Raw genomic sequence first — 20,882 nt, 5'->3', positions numbered from 1 at the left:
CTTCCGCCCGACCTACTTCATACCGTCCACCCACGCCTGCAGATCCACCTTGGCCGCATCGGCCTCCATGACGTAGGCGTGTTTTGTGAGGTCCTTGGGTGTCGGGCGCCTCGCCGGGTCCTTGACCAGGCACAGCTGGACGAACTCCTCCATAAGCTTGGGAAAGCGTCCCTCGGGCAGCTTGGGCGGTGGCTCGTTGACAATGTGCTGCAGCAGATCCAGGATGGACATCTGGTGGCTCGAGCCCTCCAAGCTCACCCCGGCCGCCTTGGACTTGCGACGCCTCTGCTTCTGCGCCGCCGCTGCTGCCGCCACGGGCAGCTTGGGCGCACGCTTGGTCGGCGACAGCGTGCCGCCCAGATCCTCGTGCACCAGCGCATTGGCGCGCTCCAGATCCGCATCCGAATCCGAGCCCGAGTCCGACTCGTCGTCGTCGTTGTTGGCAAACGGGAAGTGGCCCAGCGCCACTTCGATCACCGACACGCCCAGACTCCACACGTCCGACTTGACGCTGTACTGGTCGCCCTGGATGCGCTCGGGCGACATGTAGGTGCTGGTGCCCACAAACGTGTCGGCGATGCTGTTGATCAGCTCGCCGCTCACGCCAAAGTCGCAGATCTTGATCTGGCCCTTGCCGTTGACCAGGATGTTGCTCGGCTTGACGTCGCGGTGGATGATGCGATGCACGTCGTACAGATACGTCAGGCCGTGCACCACCWCCACCGCAATCTTGCCGCAGATCTCGGGCGGGATGGGCCCGTGCTTCTTGTAGATGCCGTCGAGCGAGTCCTTGTCCATAAACTCCATGCACATGCAGATGTGCGGCTCGCTCAGATACGCGCCGTAGAACGACACAATGTACGGCGAGTTGCACTCGTGCAGGATCTGCAGCTCGCGCAGGATCTGCTTGCGCACGCTCGGCTTGGCATCGATGAAGACCACCTTCTTGGCCATCACTGTGCCGCTCTTCTCGTGCAGCACCTTGGTCACCGTGCCGCCGTTGCCAGCGCCCAGCTCCGACACCGTCTTGAGGTCCTCGTTCTTGAGGTCCAGCTTGTACTCGACGCCGAGCTCGAGGTTGGCGAGTTGTTGCGTGAGCTTATTGTGGTAGTTGGCGCCTGAGTTGGGTTCCGCCTCGGCGCCGTTTCGCCCTGGAAGCGCGAGCGAGCCGCCCGGCGTCACGGTGGCCGACTTGCCGATCGTCGACGCATTCGAGGCGGCTGAGCTTTCGCCATTGTTGGGAGTCGAGGCTGCGCCCGCAGGACTCGCCAGCGGCGATTCGGCGAGCTGGAGACCCTTGAAGTTGCGCTTCTTGCGTATCGACGAGCCGGCACCGGATGAGAGCATGGTGGGCGACTCTGCGAAAGTAGCGCGAGGGGCGACAGCGAAGAGGGATGCGCAGATGGGAGGCGACGCTCCAAGATGCGTATGAGAGGCGGGGGTCGCTCAAGGCTGTACGAAGCGGCTAAGAGTCGAGCTGAGAACGTCTAGGATCGCAGTTGCTGATCGAGGTCTAGATCGGGCTGGCGGTAAGATGGCTGCCTTGAAGTTGGAGCTTCCAACGATTGTTGGTGAATTCAAGTTGACGATCGACGAAGAGATGCAGAGAGTTGTGTAGCCACCTGGACATGCAGTTGGCCGGTCGGAGTCAGGAGGGATATGCTGAGCGGTATCACTGTATGTCCAATAGCAAGGATGAGATGGCTGGCAGAAAGCAACAACAGTTGAATCGAATGAAAGGTCGACGATCACACCATGCGACGACGGCGGTTTGCGGCAGCGGGGTATGAATGCGTTGTTGGCCGCACGGGTTGAAGCGAAGAGAAGGAGTGGTGGAAGACGAGGAGGATGAAGAAGTGATTGTGGGATGGACCGAGCCAAGACGACGATGGACTTTGTCGACATCTTCCAACCAAGCCGGGGTGGATGAGTGTGCGTCTCTCTGGCGGCCCAAGCAACAATCCACGGCTCCAGCACAGCAACACCTCCCTCTTCTCGCTGCCCCGAGCGGGCTGCCAAACCCACACACACACACACACACACACGCACGTCTCTCTCTGCTCTATTCCTCTCTCTCGCGCATTCATCTGAGCAACGCGCGCGTGCTGCTGCCCCCCTGCGCGTGGCTTGAGCTTCTCTCCTTGCCAAAATCACAAAATTCCATCGCAGCAGCGTGACGAGCCGGAGTTGCAAAATGCACACGCGCCTGCCTCTCTTGGCTCCTTCCTTCTCACACGCCAGCCGGCGCAGTCCAGCCAGTCCAGCCAGCGAGGTGTTGGTTGGCTCCATTGTGGCCTAACAGTTTTTCGCCGCCGCCATGCTTGCACCCTCCAACCAAGCTCAAGGTCTCGTCATCGTGCACAGAGAGCCATGCGGCCATCAGGGCAAGGGAGGAGAAGAAGTAAATCCATTTCCGATTTGACAAGGCAGCCAGCATTTCCGTTTCGCTTTTGCGGATCCATAGCAAGGCAGGTGCAGAAAAGAAGGCCGCAACCAAAAGAACCAGACAGAAACCTCCGCACAGCAGAGCCGCCGTCGGACGTGATCGTGACGAAAAGGACAGGGAATGAAACAAGAGATTGGAGGGGGAGAAGTTCTGGCTTTGACCAGGCCCGATTGACTGCGGACGCGGCGATCCATCTCGACGAGCAGTCGGAGCGTCAGTGCATCCCGGGCATCGAGACCAGCTCGAGTCGAGAGACACAGCATGCACGCTCCGACGGGCGTCCGTGTGATCTGCAGCAATGCACAGAAGGACCTAGACGAAAGAGTCAGAGAACAGAGAGATGCCAACGTGACGAACACCCGGTCCGCACGTAATGAAACGAAACAAAGCTTGGGGTAGTGACAATCAACGCAGCGAGGATGGCAGCCTCGTATCAGGCTTCAGAGCGCTCAGGCCCACTCCCACTTGATGCCGACCATGCCCTCGGACTCGGAGGCAATCTGGGTGAAGGCACCGACCGAGAGATCGATCGACTCGCTGTTCACGCAGCTGGGGCACTCGTCGGCCACGGTGACGAGCACCGACTTGCTGGGGTTGTCGGCGCGGAAGATCTTGATCTGCTTACCGCAGTGAGCCCCACCTGCGTACGTCTGCGACTGGAGGGCTGCCACAGCCGACGAGTCCGAGTTGCGGTTGCCACAAGCGCCCGCGTTTCCGTTCTGGTAGAAGAACGTCGCAAACCCACCGCTGACAGCGTTGGCGAGGCTGCTGGCCGACGACGAAGCAGATGCAGCCGCAGAGGCCACGGCACCCGACGCAGAGGTCGAAGAGGCAGGAGCCGACGACGACGAGCTAGCCTTGTTGCTGTTCTGGTCGTGCTGAGCTTGAGGAGTGGCAGTGGGCGCAGCAGAGCTCGACGAGGTCGAAGATGCCGCCTTGGGCTGCTGCTGGTTGTTGCTGCTGTTGTCACTGCCAGAGTTGGACGACGACGAAGCCGAAGACGAAGACGAAGCGGCGGCCGCAGCAGCTGCGTTGGACGAGCTGCCGCTGTCCTCATCGTCGCAGTCCTCGTCGGTCTCATCCGAACCAGTGTTAGACGTCTCGTCTTCGTCGCAGTCCTCGTCGTCGTCGGCAGTGGCGTCGGCGTCGCCACCCTCGTCGCAGTCATCGTCGCCAGCGTTGGCGTCCGAAGAGCCAGACGACGAAGAGCCAGCGTTGGCACCAGCAGTCGAGGAAGCACCAGCGTTCGAAGAGCTGCCCGAGCTCGAGCCAGAGACGGCACCAGAGGAGGAGCCCGAGTTGGAACCGGAGGAGGAAGAGCCAGAGTTGGAACCAGAGTGAGAGACAGAGTGGGAGGCAGAGCCAGAGCCAGAGTTCGAGGCAGAGTTCGAGCCCGAGCCAGAGTTGGAGCTGGAGCCAGAGTTGGAAGCGGAGCCCGAGCTGGCACCGGAGGCAGCACCGGAGGTAGCAGTGGACGAAGCCTCGCTCTCGTCGTCATCGTCGCAGTCCTCGTCATCATCGGAAGAACCAGACTGGGAGCTGGACTGAGCGGTCGAGTCGGCGTTGGAGCTGGCGGCGGCCTGCGCGCCAGCATCGGACTGGGACGACGACTCGGAAGCAGCCTGACTGCCGGACGACGACTCTGCCTCGGGGGTCTTTTGAGCGGTGGCGGCGGAAGCGGTGGAGCTGGCCTTGTTGCTCTCGGTGCAAGGCGTAGACGAGGCGGCGCTGGCCGAGCCGCTCGAGTGGGTCGAAGTGGCACTGGCAGAGGCAGCAGAGGCGGCGCTGGCGGCGCTGACGTGCGAGGCGGTCGAGGTGGCAGAGGCACCCGAGGCGCTGCCCGAGTGAGTGCCCGTCTTGTGGTCGGTGCAAGGAGTGCTCGACGTCGTCGCAGCCGTGCCAGATGCCGAAGCGGTCGAAGTAGGGCCGGCCGACGAGCTGGAGCCCGAGGCATGGTTGCTCTGTGCACCGCTCTCGCTCGAACCCTTCGAATCGGAACCGGCGTTGGCATCGGAACCGGCGTCAGAGTTGGAGCTGGCGCTCGAGTTGGCGCTCGAGTTGGCGCTCGAGCCCGACTGGGACTCGGCATGAGAGCTGGACGAGGCGCTCGACTCGGAGCTGGAGTGGGAGCTGGCCTGGGAGCTCGACTGGCTGGACGAGTTGGACGAGCTGCTGGACGAGCTCGAGTTGGCATCAGACTGAGAGCTCGAGTGAGCGCTCGACTCGGAGCTTGCCTGCGAGCTAGCCTGCGAGCTAGCCTGCGAGCTAGCCTGCGAGCTAGCCTCGGAACTGGACTGAGCGCTAGACTGAGCGCTGGACTGAGCGCTGGACTGCGCTCCGGAGTCGGCACCCGACTTGGCGGACGAATCAGCACCAGAGTCGGACTGAGACTTGGCGCTGGACTGCGAGCCCGAGTCGGAGGCCGAGCCAGAGATGGAGCCGGAGCCCGAGATGGAGGCGGAGGAGGAAGCGCCGTCGACGGCAGCGGCGCCCGAGAGGCTGCCGGAGCCCGAGATAGAGAAGGAGTCGTTGCGACGGATCTTTCGCTCCATGCGGCGAGAGTGCGAGTGAAGGTTGTGGTAGACGTTGCTACCAGCAGCGGCGTGGCGAGAGTGAAGCTGATGGGCCTGGGCGGGCTGAGTGCCCGTGGCGGCGAGGGCGATGGCGGCAAGCGCCACGCAGACGGTCTTTGCGATGGGAGCCATGATGACGGAGAGATGCAGGATCAGGTGATGTTGGGGTGGAGAGAGGGAATGCAGCGAACGACTGTGTTCAGTAGAAAGGTGATGATGCTATGCTAGAAGTAGACGAGCGAATGCGATCGAAGGGGATGTCGGTAGGCACAGATGACTTGTCAAAAGTATCTTGCCAAAGCGGTGCAAGGTGGGAATGGATGCGTAGGAGAGAGGGGGGATGGTGTCGAACCACACGGGGACGAGAAGGAGGAGAGGATGAGAGGAGAGGGTTAGTAGTTGAGAGAGAGGAGGGGGACGAGATGGATCACGACGTCGAGTCGAGTTGGTTTTGATGTCGAGTTCAAGCAGTTCCGCGCAGCAGAGCAGGTGAACAGATGGGTGCGTATCGAAAGAAGACCAGCAACTTGGGATACGTGTATGCGAGGAGAGGGAAGTGGTTCGACGGAGGAAGCGAGACTGGGGGGTGAGGATGTAGTGGAACGGAAGGAAGGAAGGAAGGAAGGAAGGAAGGGCAAAAGGAACGAAACGATGCACGCAGACAGGGGAGCCGAGGAGGAGCACAACCCATCTCACACCGGGAACTTGGGAGGAAGGGAGGGCTCAGTGAGACTGACAGCGGAACGGCAGTACGGTAGAACCGCTCAGCATTGGATCGCAGGCACCGCCCTCGCCTCGAAAGCGCATGCGATTGTCAGGAGGCGCAACGCTGCCGCCGCCACCACCACCACACGCATGTCGCACATGCGTAGCACTGTGACTGGAAGAGGAAGCGCGTGCGAGCACGTCGTAGGCGACGGACGGCAAGGTGAAGCGGGCGGTGCGAGGTGTGGACGGCGAGGCGAGCATGCTGCTGCACTGAGTACAGTATGGCACCCCATTTTGGCATACGGCTGCATGCACGCCGTTTTAGCTGCTTGCCAAGCGAGTCGTAGGCGACGGGCGCTACTCATGGATGCGCCGCGCCGCGCCGACGTCGGCTCGATGCTTTCGAAAGGGTTCGCAGAAGGGGCTCGTTGGCAGGCTCGGCAGCTTGGACTGCACAATGCTGCTTGGCGGACTTCCGCCGTTGTCACTCCCAGCAGCCTTGGCCGGTTGCCGCCGCTCGCCCTTGCCCCTTGCCGCCTCGCCTTCGCCTATTCGCACCACACTGCACGCACATACTGTACAGCAGTGCACGCAATGTGGTCTCCTCATGGTCTGCTCAGTGTCTTCCGCGTGGTAGCCCAGCCAGCAAGCAGAATGCATTGCTGGTCCACATGTTTGAGGGCGGTCAAGACCGGCTCGGGCTGGCAGTGCCAAGCGAATGTCAAGGGAGTGTCAAGGCACGACGCGGTCGGCGCGAGTGACAGGCTGGGCTGAAATCACCGCGCCGCTCAGTGGCGACGGCAACGTTGCAGGTGCTCGGGCTGCAGCTAGCAGCATGATCGATCTGGGGGGCTACCCTCGATCGAGGCCTGCAATGCGCTCGACCACAGCGACTGACCTCGCCTAGCCTACGAGAGCCGCCTGCAGGAGCGCCGGCAGAGCGTTGCGGAATCCGATCGAGGAGAGAAGGTCCCCGCGCTTGCAAGGAGGCGTCGCGCCGGTCATCGCTCTCGGAATCGACACCGAGCCAGTCTTGCTTGGACCTTTTTCGCGTTGCACACTTCCGCGCGGTCGCTTTGCTTCCATGCACGGCGCTGCCGAATTTCTTGCCTCGCTGGCGCCTCACGAGAAAACGTGAGACCAACACTTTTTTTTCGTCTCCAGCTCGGCCTGCCAACGCTCGGCGCAGCATCGAATTCGACCGCAACCGCCTCGCTGGCACGCTGCAGCACCATCAGCACCCTGTCGGCACCCCTAATTTGGCAGCAGCGGCTGTGGCACCCGGCAGCAAGCCCTCCTCCTGCCTTCCTCAACTGCATCTCTTGCGGTTGGTCTCCTCCGTTTGGAGCGCCAGCTCTTCTGCATGCCAGTTGATCCGCCTCGTAGATCGCCGATAATTGAGATTCTTGATGCTGTTAGATCGGTTGAGTCATCGAAGTCCAATTTTATCATCGGGCCGATCGATTTCGATTGCCGCCATCGTTGCTTCGACAGACCCTGAAGAAGATCTTCTTGAACAAAGCCTTGACGGCCGTCACAACTTGGCATGTCCAAGTCTTCCCTCACGCCCGCTAGGAACATGGTCGACGACCACCTCGAGCGCTCCGACCATTGTCCGATCATTCTGAGCCCCTTCTCGACCGGCAGAAGGGATCTCCTCTGTGCCGCAGGTTCGTCTCAGTGCCACATGTGTGCCGCAGTTTTTTCGGCCCCACCGCGCATCTCGAGAAATTTCCAAGCCAGGCTCGAAAAATCCCGGCTTCCAGACCGCAGCTCGAGTGGAGCCGAAATTTTCTCAGCAAAAAAAAATCTTGCGCAAGGGAGACAGGGCTGGTTGCTGCACTGAGCAGCGAGGGCAGAAGGTATATAAGCCGGCATTCTTCGCGCATCCCTCCTTCCTTCCCTTCAAGATCATAGTGAGTACCACACCCGACCCCTACCTTGCGATATCCTCCCCTTGCTCTGGCCATTCGACATTGCTCGACCTCTTCGAGTACGGCCGTCAGCCCAGCAGCATCCTTCCTCCGCCACCCACCCCTCTCGCAACCCATCCGCCTCGATTCAGCACGGATCCACTAACATCGGCCTCTTCGTCTCCCCTCGCTTTCTCCCTCGCAGCTTTACGGAATCACTTAATAAAGTCGATATCCGATTCTACATGCTCAATTGCATGTCACCTTATTCAATCTAGTAGATGAAACCCGAGCGCTGCCGCCCTTCACGACAGTGAGGCTATCCAAGGGCCTTGTCGATGATGTGCCTCGTGCACATCATTGATTCTAGCCGCCCGCCGAGGACCTTTGCCCGACGAGCAACACGGCTTGCGACCTTAAGTGGGAGCTTGTTCCTGAGCTCCGAGGGAGGGTTGGCCGCTCGTTTCTGATAGATCCTGTTGCTATACGCAGGTATTTGGTGCCATTCGCGATCCTCGAGCCGCTGTAGCAGTCGGTCATTCGCTTTCTTTTGTTGCCTCCCGAATCAAGTTCTTCACCCATCTTGCTTGTCTGTGCCTTCGCGGTCCTGTGTGCTATCTCCATGGACGAGTTCCGTGTGTGCGCGTCTGCCACTCTACCACTAAACTGAGACCGGGCCCCGTCTGGAACGTATCGCCAAGTGGATGCCGATACCGTAGCACCGCTGAATGGCCCTGACGGCATTGGCATCGAGCAAAGATGGTGTGCAGAGCTCTTTGTATTGGATCGGGGGCTGGCCGATCGAGATTTAGGCGACCCTGAGATGAAGGTCCGACGTGGAGGAAATCGTGCCCGCCGGAACGCTTTGACCACCGGTGCCTCACTCCTTCACTTCGACCACCGACCCTTCTCGTCATCGTCTCTGACCATCTTCCGACCCGACGCGCGCCTGCGCAACGAGGCAGAATGCGTGCGATCTCGTTGCTAAGCACCGGCTACGCCTGGCTAGCTCTGCTGCTTACGCTTTCGGTCACTCTGCCCGCACAGCATGCCGCAGCCCAAGCACCTTCAGTCAAAGTGCAGCTGCGAGCTTCGTGGTCCAGATTCAGTCTGCCCAGCCGCGGCTCTCCCTTCCTGCTCGAATTGCTCGAGGCGGCGCGATCACAGAGACCATCCAGCTTCTTCCCCTTGATCGACGCCCTCACCAGCAGACACTCGCCCGCCGAGCTGCGTGCTGCCTCCGACGAGTTCTTGGCCAATGCAGTCGAAGACGTCATCAAGTCGCATGCGCTCTTCGGTGCATCCGACACGATCACCAAGCAGGAGCTCGATGCTTGGAGGATGGCGCTGGCGCTTCAAAACAGCGCTCCGAGGGTCGAAGCCTTCGCTCAGCTGTACAAGACGATGCAGCTCAACGAGATTTGGCAGACACGCACATCCGATAGTCCTTGCGACAGCTGGGTCCACCACCAAGGCCAGGCCCTCTGCTCGGCTCAGGAACTACGCGAGGCATTCGGCATCGATGCATCCCAGGCTGAGCTGCGTCAGAGTCACGGCGCCGCTTTTGGTCACCACCGAGCCACCTCCAAACCCAACAAAGGAGACCGGCCCTCTGTCATCTTGTATGCCGATCCGTACTCGAACAACTTCCGAGAGCTCTTCTCCACGCTCGAAGAGTATGCGAGCCATTCTGCGGTCCCATTCACATACACTCTCCGCTGGAGACCCGCGCTGGACGTCGCAGGCACTCCGTCACAGGATGAGGCTGCACCCGTGCTCGCCGGTTACGGAGCCATCTTGGATCTCAAAAAGGTCGACTACCTCGTTATCGACGACCGCAAACTCAAGGACGATAGCGAAGTGGGCGACGTCGGCTCGTCAATGGACTCGCACGGCGAGGAAGAAGTTGCCGCCAGGAATGCTTCGGACAACCTGCGCTGGCTGCAGGAGCAAATCGGCGCGGACACAGAGACAGAGCAGAACCTCGGACTCTCTTCGCTCTCTGAAGACCAGATCGCTGACCTCGGCATCAAGGCCGCCAGACTCATCATGTCTTCTTCAGATCCGCTGCGGGCCATGAAGGAGCTCTCCCAAAACTTTCCTACGCACGCAGCAGCTCTGGCCAGCTCGACAAAGTGGGATGAAGACGACGCTTCTGCCTCTCTCGTCGAAGCTGTGCTCGGCCTGAGCAGCATGCGCATCCAGCCGGGCTCCTCCGAGCTTTGGCTCAACGGACAAAACACAAATGCGAGAGACTTCATGCCTCTTGCGCTGCTAGACATCCTGCGTAGCGAACGCCGATGGTCTCGTGCCCTCCAACATGGCCTCGCAGGCGGCGGTCTCAATGTGACCGAAGCCGCCGACCTGATTTCGTCCAGTTTAGTAGGTCGTGCCTTCCTAGCGCAGTCGGAAGGCAGCTCTGCCGCGGCCACCTTCGATGCGAGCGACCGGATCGAGCTCAAGACCGCACCAGAAGGGTCCTCGACAGGCGCCATCACATGGCTCAACGATTTGGAAAAGGACGAGGCAACAAGCGAGTGGTCAGATGATCTCATGGACTTGCTCCGCCCAATGTGGCCCGGCAAGTTCCCGCGCCTCTCCCGCAACCTCTTCAATGTCGTGCTCGTCCTCGATCTGAGCCAGAAAGACAGTTGTCGATTCCTCGTCGAGACGGCCATCCAGAGCCTTGGCCGTGTCGGTCTGCACTGGGGCTTGGTGCCAGGCGGTCTCGAAGACGATGCCAACACCGACTCGATCCGCATGGCGCGTTTGTTCTGGTTCGTGCTCCAAGAAGCAGGTCCGCAGCTTCTTTCCGACGTGCTTCGAAAAGCGTCCGCAAGCAAGAGTGGATCCGCAGACAAAATCGATGTCTCGGTGGCTGTCAAGGAAGCCAAGTTTGTGCTCAAGAGCCTCGATGCGGACGGGTCGCTGGCAACACGCTTTGACGCGGTGCTCTCCGGCGATGGCTCGAACTACACCCAGAGAGAAGCGCTCACCAAGGCATACATCAAGCGACTCCGAGCTACGCGCGCAGAGAGCTCCACAGGCCACGTCTTTGTCAACGGCCAGCACCACCCATTCCATCCGCAGATCGTCCACATTCTCCACCAGGCGATTCAGGAGCAGATCCAGGTGCTTGCGCCCCAGATCTACTATGGACAGATCAGCAGCAGCACGCCGGGGCTTGATACGCTATTCTACGATGCTGTCGGCGCCCTTTCCTATCGCTCGGCACTGGTTCCTGGATCAAGCTCCGGACCCCGTGCTGAGAAAGACAGCGCTGCTGATGCGAAGCACGAGTCCGTGGATCTGTTCTCGGCGCTCCTCGACGACACTGTCCCTTCCGCAGCGGCGACACAAGCATTCCAGTTCTTCTATCCGCAGGCAATCGCCGCAGACAGCCGGACTGGCGAAGCAACTGGTGCGCTTCTCAATTCCACCGTCTGGATGCTGGCGGATCTTGACTCGCACCAAGGCTCGACATTGCTGTTGCGAGCATTCGAGGCGCTCGGTCGAGACAAGGCGCCGTTCAGACTCGGAGTCTTGCATACGCCGACGGAATCGTTGCAGAAGGCGAGCAACGAACATCTGCTGTCAACTCTGCTGTATCGCTTGATCGAAGAGCAGCGCTTGGATCAACTTGAGGCGGCCACGATGGTAGGGGCGATCAAGCACTTGCAGCAGCTGCAGGAGCAAGAGATTCCGATCAGGGGAATGGGCGAGCTACTGGACATTGTCGGTCTATCCCCCTCAGATGCGCAAGGCCACGAAGAACGATACGACTTGGCCGCGAATCAAAGAGCAGCTCGGCGATTCTGGGACAGCACTGGATCCATCATCGCCTCCAAATACGGGCTGTCGAGTGCAGCGATTCTCGTCGACGGACACCTGGTTTCCAACTTTGACGTCGAGTCCATCGAGGCTCGGGATGTGACGGCTCTCGTTGACTACGAGGCCGGCCAGAAGCTGCCGTATATCGAGCAGGCCCTCAAGCTGCTACGAGAGAATATCGACGAGATGAACCCGCGGGAACGTCAGGACCTCATGTTTGCCGCCGTGTCGGTGATGAACGGCGTCTACGAGGAGAGTCGCGCGGGGCAAGGCATCTTCTCGGCAAAGGGTCACTCTCGCTCGGGCTTGCCTGAACAGCTAGGAACCCAGGATCACGTCTTTGAAGTCGGGGAGCGTGCGACCTCGGACATCCGGATCACGCTGCTCGTCAACCCGCTCTCAGAGTCTGCCCAGCGCTGGTCGAGCATCTTGGAGATGCTCAGCAAGCTGCACGGCGTGTACGTGCGCGTAATCCTCAATCCGGACATTAAGCTGCGCGAGCTGCCGCTCAAGCGGTTCTATCGCTTCAGTGCTCCGCATCGACCTCAGTTTGGTCCGGATGCCCGCGCGACAGCAGCTGAGCTGCGCTTTTTCGACATGCCGGAAGAGGCAGTGCTGACGCTCGGGCTCGATGCGCCTGCGCCCTGGCTGACCATGCCGGTGGAGGCGGTGTACGATCTAGACAACATCCGCCTCGCCGACGTGCCTTCCACCTCTCGAGCCAAAGGCGTCAAGGCGGTGTATGAGCTCAAGCACATTCTCATCGAAGGCCATGCGCGCGAGGAGAGTGCGGGCACGGCGACGTCGGTGCCGCGAGGACTGCAGCTGCTCCTCGAGACGCCCGACGCCAGCACGAGCCTCGACACGATCGTCATGGCGAATCTGGCGTACTTCCAGTTCAAAGCGCAGCCGGGCCTGTGGAAGCTGCGCATCCGACCAGGTCGTAGCGACGAGCTGTACCAGATGCAGAGTGTGGGTGGCAATGGCTGGAACAGTGCCTCGGTTGATGTGACGGGCGAGGATGTGACGCTCGACACCTTGTCGGGTCTGACGATCTATCCGCGCGTCGCGAAACGTGCCGGCAAGCAGCGCGAAGAGCTTCTCGAGGAGCTCGATGCACAGGGACGCCCGATGAAGAAGGTGCGCTTCGATGGGGAAGGCTCCGAAGAAGGCATTGCAGCGTCAGCAAGTGCGCTGCTTTCCTCCGCCAAGCACAAGGTCGCTTCGTGGGCAAGCAAGGTTTCCAACACCAACAGCAAAGATTTGGCGACACGCAAGCACGCGGACATCAACATCTTTACGGTTGCCAGTGGACATCTGTACGAGCGCATGACGTACATCATGATCCTGTCGGTATTGAAGCATACATCGAGCAGCGTCAAGTTCTGGTTCATCGAGAACTTCCTCTCGCCCTCGTTCAAAGAGTTTATCCCGCATCTGGCTCGGGAGTATGGATTTGAGTACGAGCTGGTGACGTATGCGTGGCCGCACTGGCTGCGAGCGCAGCGCGAGAAGCAACGCACCATCTGGGGCTACAAGATCCTCTTCCTCGACACACTCTTCCCGCTCGACCTATCGAAGGTGATCTTTGTCGATGCGGATCAAGTAGTCCGTACCGACATGAAGGAGCTTGTTGATCTGGATCTTCAGGGCCACGTGTATGGCTACCCACCTATGGGTGATGATTCGGAAGACATGGATGGATTTCGATTCTGGAAACAGGGGTACTGGAAAGACTACCTTCGCGGACGACCTTACCACATCTCGGCGCTGTATGTGGTGGACTTGAATCGGTTCCGGTTGTTTGCAGCGGGTGATCGATTGCGTGGACAGTATCAGGCTCTATCGGCCGATCCGAATTCGCTCAGTAACCTCGACCAGGATTTGCCCAACAACATGCAGGCCAGTCTGCCCATCTTTACGCTCGACAAGGAGTGGCTGTGGTGCGAAACGTGGTGCTCAAACGACTGGCTCCACCGCGCCAAAACCATCGACCTCTGCTCGAATCCAAAGACCAAAGAGCCCAAACTCGACCGTGCAAAACGACAGATCCCAGAGTGGAACGTTTACGACCAGGAAGTCGCCGCTCTGGCTCAGCGACTGGTGGACCAACGCATCGTGGGTGCCAGCGTCGTTGCCCCCGACAGCCAGGTGTCCGCACACGAGCCAGTCAGCCAAGAATCGCACCATCCCCATGACGAGCTCTAGCGTCACGTCTCTTCACCCGCATTCTACAGCGCAAAGCGCAGACCTTCAATCTCAGTGTGCAAATCCGGATCAAAAGCATGACGCTCGCTCAGAGCAGTGCCAACAGTCTCGCGCCGTCGGGATGAGAGAAACAAAAGGATGTTTGCAGAGCAAGCGAGGCTCGATGGGTATCTGTTGGGGCGGAAGGGTATGCCTGCGCGACGGACAAGACTATTTGCGCCTCGGCTGTGTGATGCGAACGGCTAAAGCTGTGGTGTGCTTGCAGAGCTGGTGTCTGTTGCGCCGTTAAAGTCGGGCTCAGAATCCGTCACCGCCGTTTTGTCAGCGTCGCGGCTAGTGACCAACGGGCTCGACTGGTCTTGCATCGGATCCGAGGAAGCAACTTGATCGATGGACGGAGAGTCGCGCCGTCCGCGTCTTTCAGCAAAGCCGACGGATGCACCACCAGATGCGACGAGCATTCGACGTCTCCTGTCGCCAGAGAGAGGCGAGCTGACAGTCTCTGTGTCATCCGATGAAGTCGGAGAGAGCGTCTCTGGATGTGCTTGGACAGGAAGGGCGGTGCTTGGGAAGTATGTATTTGCATGCGGGTCGTACGGCTCGGAAGGCTCGAGCAGATCAAGAAACGACTGCGCGTCGTCATCGTCATCATCTTCCGCTTCACTTGAGTGTCCATCCACTTTGGCAGCTGTGCCCTGATCATCGTGCTGTTGAAGAGCAGGCGAGCCGACAGGTTCATCAATTGCGTCGCACTGGGGTATATTGGCAGATGTTGGTGGGCTTGTGTCAGCCTTGAAGCGATGATTTGCAGAAGCTTGAAGGATGGACGAGGACGCTTGTGCTTGATGCTTACCGATCTTGTGGTCCTCGTGCGCAGCGAACTTGGGACTCGTCTGATCTTCGGTCGGCATCGCGTCGACGTCCATATCGTACGAGGGCGAGCCGGCGAGAGAGACGTGAGAGGTTTGATCTGCGACCGCGGGTTCGTGTTTTTCTACGGGTTTCAGATCGGCCATACAATGGTCCTCTTCCTTGGAAAGCTTCGCCTTCTTGGCCGGAGCGACAAAGTCTGGACGATCGAGCAGAGATGCTTTGCGCTTGGCTTCGTTCTTCGCATCGTCGGATTCGATCTTGTGACCAGAGACGAGATCCAACAGCGAGCGACTGGGTGCTGCGGCATCAAAGACCCTCGGGCGTACTTTGCCGTCCTGACCTCGGCGGCGCAGGGCGAGCTTGGAGGGCACAAATGGCTGCGTAGGTGCGGGGCAAGGGCTTGCTGGCACGGACTTGCTACCGCTTCCCAGCGAAATCGACTCTTGGTCGCGCAATGCTTGCCTTTCGCGTGCGACTTGCAGAGCCTTGAAGGGACTAGTCTTTGGACTTGTGTAGGTCAGCGTGGCGAACACCTCCTCTGCAGACACCAGGGGAAGATCGTAGTTGGCACTACTCGTGCTTCCTCGCTTGTTCGGCGTGGCCGGCAGGGCGGCAGCGGGATCAAATGCCGGGGCCAAGTCTTCTTCGTGAGCCGGAGCAGGAGGAAGTGACGTGTCCTGCTCCTCAGTGAACAAGTGGTCTGCGAGATCGCGTGCAGCGATGCCGGCCTTGCGAGGCGACTGTAGTCGAGAAGTAGCCGTGCGCGTGACTGAACCAATCGCTGCGGACTCGTCCGAGGTAGCAAGAAGCAGAGGCGGTTTCGTGGAGCGCTTGATGGCCTTTTTGACCATGACGGAGTCCCTGCCGCGCTTCTTGGAAGAAACCTCGATCTGGCTGGCTCGTCCTTCGTGCAGGACCAAGTCGGCGTCCATGACGACATCCTGGAAGACGGTGCGATTGGCCTGCGCGTCTCGTTTGGCATCCTCGTCTCTGGCGACGGCGCTGCGAATATCGGATGTGATCGTTTCGAGAGCGGTTGAGCTTTTGATGATCGAATGGAGCGGTGCACACATCGACAAGTGCTCCTGCTTGGTCTTTGGCGTGGAAGACTTGGTGAAGGCAGCTGCGCAAAAGGAACAGCGAGTCAAGAGTCGAAAGGCAGCCGATGTCAAGTCAGAGAGATCAAGGGGCGAGACTCCAGCCTCTTGGGCAAGCTTTGCAGTCTTTTTGGGCTGAACTGTGGGACGGATGCTTGACTTGCTCGCCTTCTGTCGTTTAGGGGGACGCGATGCCGGTTTGCTGGTCGAGGTGGAAGCAAGCGGCTCCTTGATGAGGGCATGTGGATCAGGAGCCACGGCATGAATCGATGATTCCGACTGTACAAACGGCTTGGATCCTTGGACCTTGCTAGAGCTTGAGCCAGCTTTCTCGCGTGAGGTTGCCTTGCTGGGGCTTTCGTATGTATACTTCTTTGCGAGGCTGCGCAGCTCGGCGGACGGAGAAGAGGCGACCGAGGGCTCGCGCTCCTCGTCGTCCGAGATCACGATGGGGTCATGAGCGTTGTTGAAGCTATTGAGCGTAGTGCTGACGTTGGCGTCAGCCTTGTCGGCTGCTTCCAGATCGCGCCTTGGTCGCTTGACACCCCTCGGCATGTTGAAGTAGGGTAAGACCCGAGCAGCGGGGCTATCCAGCTTTGATGTACTGTTCTGATCGCTCCGATCACCGAAAGGAGGATGAGGCGCGTTTTGCTGGGGCGAGGTGGCCAGTGCAGGTCTGCCGCTGCCGGATGCATGGGTACTTGGCGAAAGGGCCGAAAGCTTTGATGTAGAAGCTTGACGAGCCGGACGTGGATCCTTGCGAGGTGACAAGGAGAGACCTCTTGTGGCTGAGAGAAGCTCCTCGTTCATTCCAAGCGCCGAGACGGATGGAGGCGTCTCATATATGAGATTTCGGAAGTGAGCGGCATGAGGCAAGGGGGAAATTGTCCGTGGATGCCTCGTTGGATGAGACGAGCCGGGACTTACTCGCCGCGCGGATGTGATGCGCAGACGATGCGCATCCGTGGATTTTTCAGAGCTTCGCGCTGCGCTGCGGATCAATGCTCTTGGGAAAGAGTGTGAAGAACAAGAAGAAGAGGCTCAAGATGGCGGCCAAGAGTGGCCATGCACTTTAACCTGGAAGCCGATTTAGGGTGACGTGCATGCAGCAGAAAAAAAAAGGTGACGGCAAAGTGGAGAAAGGGCCCCGCCAAGTCACGTGTGTGCTTTTCGAAATTTGGGTGTTGCGTGTTGGTCTCGGCGCAGCAGCAGCAGCAGCAGCGCGTTGGGGCGCGTCGGGGCGCAGCGTGTCCGGCTGTTGACTGTAAGGCGTGGAGCCTCTCTGCTAAAATCACACCGGTCGCGACCACCATCCTGCTCTCCATTCTCGTGAAGTGAGCCCCCATACACCTCTCTCTCTCTCCCTTCGTATCAAGATGGCCGGTACTAGCTCGAAGCGCAACTCGCGCGGCCGCCCTTCCGAGCCCGAAGCGCCGCCAGCACGCACGCGCAAAGTGCAGTTTGGAGGTGCCGATGAGGAAGCAGACAGCAGCACTTCGGGCTCGGCACCAATCGAACTCAATCCGGATGTCGTCAAGGCGCTTATCAGCGATGCCAGAACGTGAGTTGACTCGGCGAGCCTGTCGAAGGCCCGCGCCATGGTCTTTGACTCTTCTAGCTGACCCGCCGATCTTCCCCTTCTCTGAATCGACAGCATTCTTGCGGATCTTGGACCTCAGCTGTCCGCTCGCTCTCCTACAAAGTTGGCAACGAGCGCCTTCGACATCTCGCCGGAGAATCTGTCGCTGCACACGCTCCGCGACCAGTTGCTCTCCAAATCCGATCGCAATCATCAGAGGCGTCTCTTCGGCGACAATGCATCTCCGGCCAAGCGCAGACGCAGCAGCATGTCGCAATTCGCTTCCGAAGGCGAGCTCGACATCAACTGGGCCGTGTACAAGGAATGGCCCGAAGGACTGAACGAGGAGGAGAGGCTTTTGCTTGTGAGTGACTTCGCGCGCTTGGCGGCTCCATCCGACTGTAACTGACACGCTTGAATGCCTGCATCGACACCTCACGCCGCACACAGGACTACTTCAAGAAGCTCAAGTTCATCTACTTGGAGCAAGAGACCAAGATGCGCTTCATGGCCGACATTCAGGACGACCTCGATTCCGGCAAAGAGGCGACCGTCTACTCGGCCGCCGAGGTCGCAGAACGCGAACGCTCGGCCAAGGCGCTCAAGACGCAACTCACCGATGCCAAGGCCGAAGTGCGCGCGCTCCGAAAGGAGGTGGATGCGGCGGCCGACGAGCTCTTTGAGCCGTGGCAGCAGGTGGAGCGAGACAGTCGCGAGGCCGAACAGCTCATCAAGGAGATCGGCGACATGGAGCTCGAGTTGGCCAAAATCCGAGCCCAGAACCACGGAAAGGGCGGCAATGTTGCCGCCATCGCCGGTCGCGACGGGCCTCTGACCACCAGCGAGGCCGAGGAGTACTGTGATGCGCAGATCAACGACATGACAGCGTTGGAGGGCAAGACGACCGACGTCAAGAGAGCCATCGAGACGACCAAGAAGGACCTCGTCTCGTCGCTCCGAGCGCTCGATAGGATCAACGCCGAACGCTCGCTCGCCGAAAAGTTTGCCAACGAGGCCAAGATGGGCATGGGCGTCGATGGCGGCCGCGATCTCGAGACCGAACGCCTGTGCGCCAGCCACATCGCCACCATCGGCCTTCTCAAGTCGCTGCTCGGCGTCGACGAGATCGAGGCCATCTCGGCCAACGAGATCCGCATCACCTACAAACTCCCGCTCGATTCCGCGGCGCTCAACCCGCAGATGCAGAACGGCGAGGCCAAGGCTTCCGCGCCGCGACGCAAGCGCAAGTCGATCGCACTTCCCGATCAATCGCTCGTGCACGTCAACCTGCGCTTCAAGGATGTCGGCGGCCGCATCGACAACGTCGCCGTGACCTCGTCCAAGGGCGAGCAGTACCACATGCCAGAGGCTTCCTTGGCGCGTCTGCGCGCGCTCCAGAAGGCCAACGACGTGCCCTTGATCGTCCAAGAGGTGCTCGCCGCTTTCTGAGCGCCTCGCTCGCATTCTTCCTACGCCGCTCCGCCTCGATCCTTCCCGACGTGACAGAGCGATGACTTTTCTTGTACTGTATGATACCCACACGGAAACTCCAGCGCTTTTTTGTTGAGCTTGTCTCGGTTCTCCGATGCCCTGCGATCGATCTGTGTATGAATCAGCGCCGGCGCTCCTTGGCCAAGCTGATGTGCACGCTTGAATGCACTTTCTAAAGTCACAAGTAGCGGTGGGCGCTTTGAGCCTCACACCAGTGCCAGCAAATGCCAGCAAGACTGATCCGTATCATCGTTGCCGTCATCCGTGCGCGCAAGCTCGAAGGCTGGAGGCTAGATGCGCCTGCCAAGCAAACCGTCTGGCAAGTAAGCTCACGACGGATGAAGGCGGCCCGCGCGTCCGCTGCATGAACGTGTGAATTCTTCTGCTGGAGTCGGCCAGCTGCCTTGACAAGGATGCAGGGTCCAACCTCCGGCGAGTCTGGATTTTTTCGGCTCAGTCGAGTGGGCCCCACCGAACGCGCATGAGCAGGTGTCAAATGGCTAATCACCTGCTGGAGGCCCACATGCGGGCTCGAGAAAGCTCGGAAGCATCGACGCTTTGTGCAGGCAGAGGAGCGCCTCCTCCACTTTGCCACACGCATGCAGCAAAGTGCTCGAACCAACCGACCCCTGCTCACCGACTTTTGCTGCGCATCCCCCTTTCGAATGTTCTCTCCGCTCGCCTTTGATGTCGACGCATCCACACATCTGATAGCTGTCTGACCATTCGCCGCCATCTCCATCCGCAACGATGCCTTCCGATGATGAGGGCTTTGCGATCATCGGGGCGACAGGCCCCAACGTCGGACCGACGCCCAAACCTCGGAGGTCGACAAGGACCAAGCTGCCTCCGATCCCCAAGAAGCCATCACCATCGCGCCAGTCTTCCGGGGCAGCTGCCGGATCCAGCTCGTCTGCCACACGGCGCGCCAGTGCAAGCCCGGCTGCCAAGCGCAAGAGGACGAGTCGGTCCTCGGGATCCGAGTCGGCAGCCGAGCATGACGAGCTCGAAGAAGGCCCGAAGCGCAGGTACAAGAAGCCATCCACCTCGACCAAAGCGCCCCGGGGCTCTTCCCCCAAGAAGGCGCAGAAGGAGGCCAAGCCCAAGAAGATAAGCCAAGCGGCGCTGTTGCGGAACAAGATCCAGGAGCTGCACGGCGACAAGCATTTCCGAAAGCTGCCGGACGATACCATCAAGCGCATCGCCAAGGCGCACGTGGAGCGACTCTACCTCATCCATCGCTTCCGCCATGGCACCACGCTTCGAGAGGAGTTCGACGTGTTCGGCAGCAAGGGCAACGTCTACAAGGTTGCGCTGGCACAGAACGTCGAGTGCAGCTGCATGGACTTTGCACTCCAACGCCGTCCATGCAAGCACATCCTCTTCGTCTACATCAAGGTGTTGCGCCTTGCGGGACATCTCCCGGTCTACTCTCGAGTTCGCCTATCCACTTCGGAGCTGGAGGCAATCTTCGCCGAAGCACGCGTGGACCCTGTCGCCGAGGCCATGGCACACAAGGGCGTGAGGCGCGCTTGGGAGAACGCCGTCGGATTCGACCCGAACGCTGCATCCAGCTCCAGCTCTGACTCGACGAGCGGCGACGAGGGCAAGCGCATCATCCCGGAAGAAGGCGACATGTGCGGCGTCTGCTACGAAGATCTGGAACCGGGCAGCACCGAAGGACTCGAGTTCTGTCTCAAGTCGTGCGGTCGACCGATCCATAGCGACTGCCTGCAAAAGTGGTTCGACAGCCGTGGATTTGCCAGGACCTGCATCTGGTGTCGAGCCAAGTGGGATGGCGCCGCAGAGGCTCGCAAGGATCCGCACGCCCATGGTTACGGCATCGGTGTGGGCCGTCACGGATCCGTGGTCGACGAGCGCGGCAACGTGCTCAACTTGGCGGCGGCGGCGGCTGCTGCTGCTGCTCTCGAGCCAGCTGAGGCGCCAGAGCCTGTTGATGCGCCCGAGCCAGCTGATGCGCCCGAGCCAGCTGCAGCCGATGCGACCGGCTGGGAGTAGTCCCTTTGTCGCTTCTTGAAGCGCTCTGCATGCATGCAACCAGTAATCCAAGCATTCAGCCACGGTAGCTTTGATCATTCCCTCAAGCAATGCTGGTGCCAATTGGCGCCTGTTGCTGTGCGTGCAGGATAGGGAGGCTGCTTC

General features: G+C 60.0%; 7 protein-coding genes across 7 annotated transcripts; 3 read left to right on the top strand and 4 right to left on the bottom strand.

The window, feature by feature from the left end:
• Positions 1–12: 12 nt before the first annotated feature.
• PAN0_003c1551 (protein kinase Fuz7) lies at positions 13–1,347 on the bottom strand (the record flags this gene model as incomplete). Its single annotated transcript, XM_014802510.1, has 1 exon — positions 13–1,347. One exon carries the CDS (start codon positions 1,345–1,347, stop codon positions 13–15), a length of 1,335 nt encoding a protein of 444 aa, XP_014657996.1.
• A 1,548-nt stretch (positions 1,348–2,895) lies between these two features.
• Positions 2,896–5,151, bottom strand: PAN0_003c1550 (uncharacterized protein; the record flags this gene model as incomplete). Its single annotated transcript, XM_014802509.1, has 1 exon — positions 2,896–5,151. The coding sequence occupies one exon, from the start codon at positions 5,149–5,151 to the stop codon at positions 2,896–2,898; it is 2,256 nt and encodes a 751-aa protein (XP_014657995.1).
• A 331-nt stretch (positions 5,152–5,482) lies between these two features.
• PAN0_003c1549 (uncharacterized protein) lies at positions 5,483–5,988 on the bottom strand (the record flags this gene model as incomplete). Its single annotated transcript, XM_014802508.1, has 2 exons — positions 5,483–5,598; positions 5,757–5,988. 2 exons carry the CDS (start codon positions 5,986–5,988, stop codon positions 5,483–5,485), a joined length of 348 nt encoding a protein of 115 aa, XP_014657994.1.
• A 2,618-nt stretch (positions 5,989–8,606) lies between these two features.
• PAN0_003d1548 (glycosyltransferase family 24 protein) lies at positions 8,607–13,804 on the top strand (the record flags this gene model as incomplete). Its single annotated transcript, XM_014802507.1, has 2 exons — positions 8,607–13,622; positions 13,709–13,804. The coding sequence occupies 2 exons, from the start codon at positions 8,607–8,609 to the stop codon at positions 13,802–13,804; spliced, it is 5,112 nt and encodes a 1,703-aa protein (XP_014657993.1).
• Positions 13,805–13,921: 117 nt separating this feature from the next.
• PAN0_003c1547 (uncharacterized protein) lies at positions 13,922–16,459 on the bottom strand (the record flags this gene model as incomplete). The annotated part of the gene is made up of 1 exon (XM_014802506.1): positions 13,922–16,459. One exon carries the CDS (start codon positions 16,457–16,459, stop codon positions 13,922–13,924), a length of 2,538 nt encoding a protein of 845 aa, XP_014657992.1.
• Positions 16,460–17,025: 566 nt separating this feature from the next.
• Positions 17,026–18,677, top strand: PAN0_003d1546 (uncharacterized protein; the record flags this gene model as incomplete). Its single annotated transcript, XM_014802505.1, has 3 exons — positions 17,026–17,210; positions 17,304–17,592; positions 17,679–18,677. The coding sequence occupies 3 exons, from the start codon at positions 17,026–17,028 to the stop codon at positions 18,675–18,677; spliced, it is 1,473 nt and encodes a 490-aa protein (XP_014657991.1).
• Positions 18,678–18,943: 266 nt separating this feature from the next.
• PAN0_003d1545 (RING finger domain protein) lies at positions 18,944–20,738 on the top strand (the record flags this gene model as incomplete). Its single annotated transcript, XM_014802504.1, has 2 exons — positions 18,944–19,042; positions 19,434–20,738. 2 exons carry the CDS (start codon positions 18,944–18,946, stop codon positions 20,736–20,738), a joined length of 1,404 nt encoding a protein of 467 aa, XP_014657990.1.
• Positions 20,739–20,882: the final 144 nt, after the last annotated feature.

This window comes from Moesziomyces antarcticus, assembly GCF_000747765.1.
Source record: "Moesziomyces antarcticus DNA, scaffold: scaffold_v10003, strain JCM 10317, whole genome shotgun sequence".
Lineage (NCBI taxonomy): Eukaryota > Fungi > Basidiomycota > Ustilaginomycetes > Ustilaginales > Ustilaginaceae > Moesziomyces > Moesziomyces antarcticus.
Note: the sequence above shows the minus strand (reverse complement) of the source record. Positions and strands in the feature narration are given on the sequence as shown.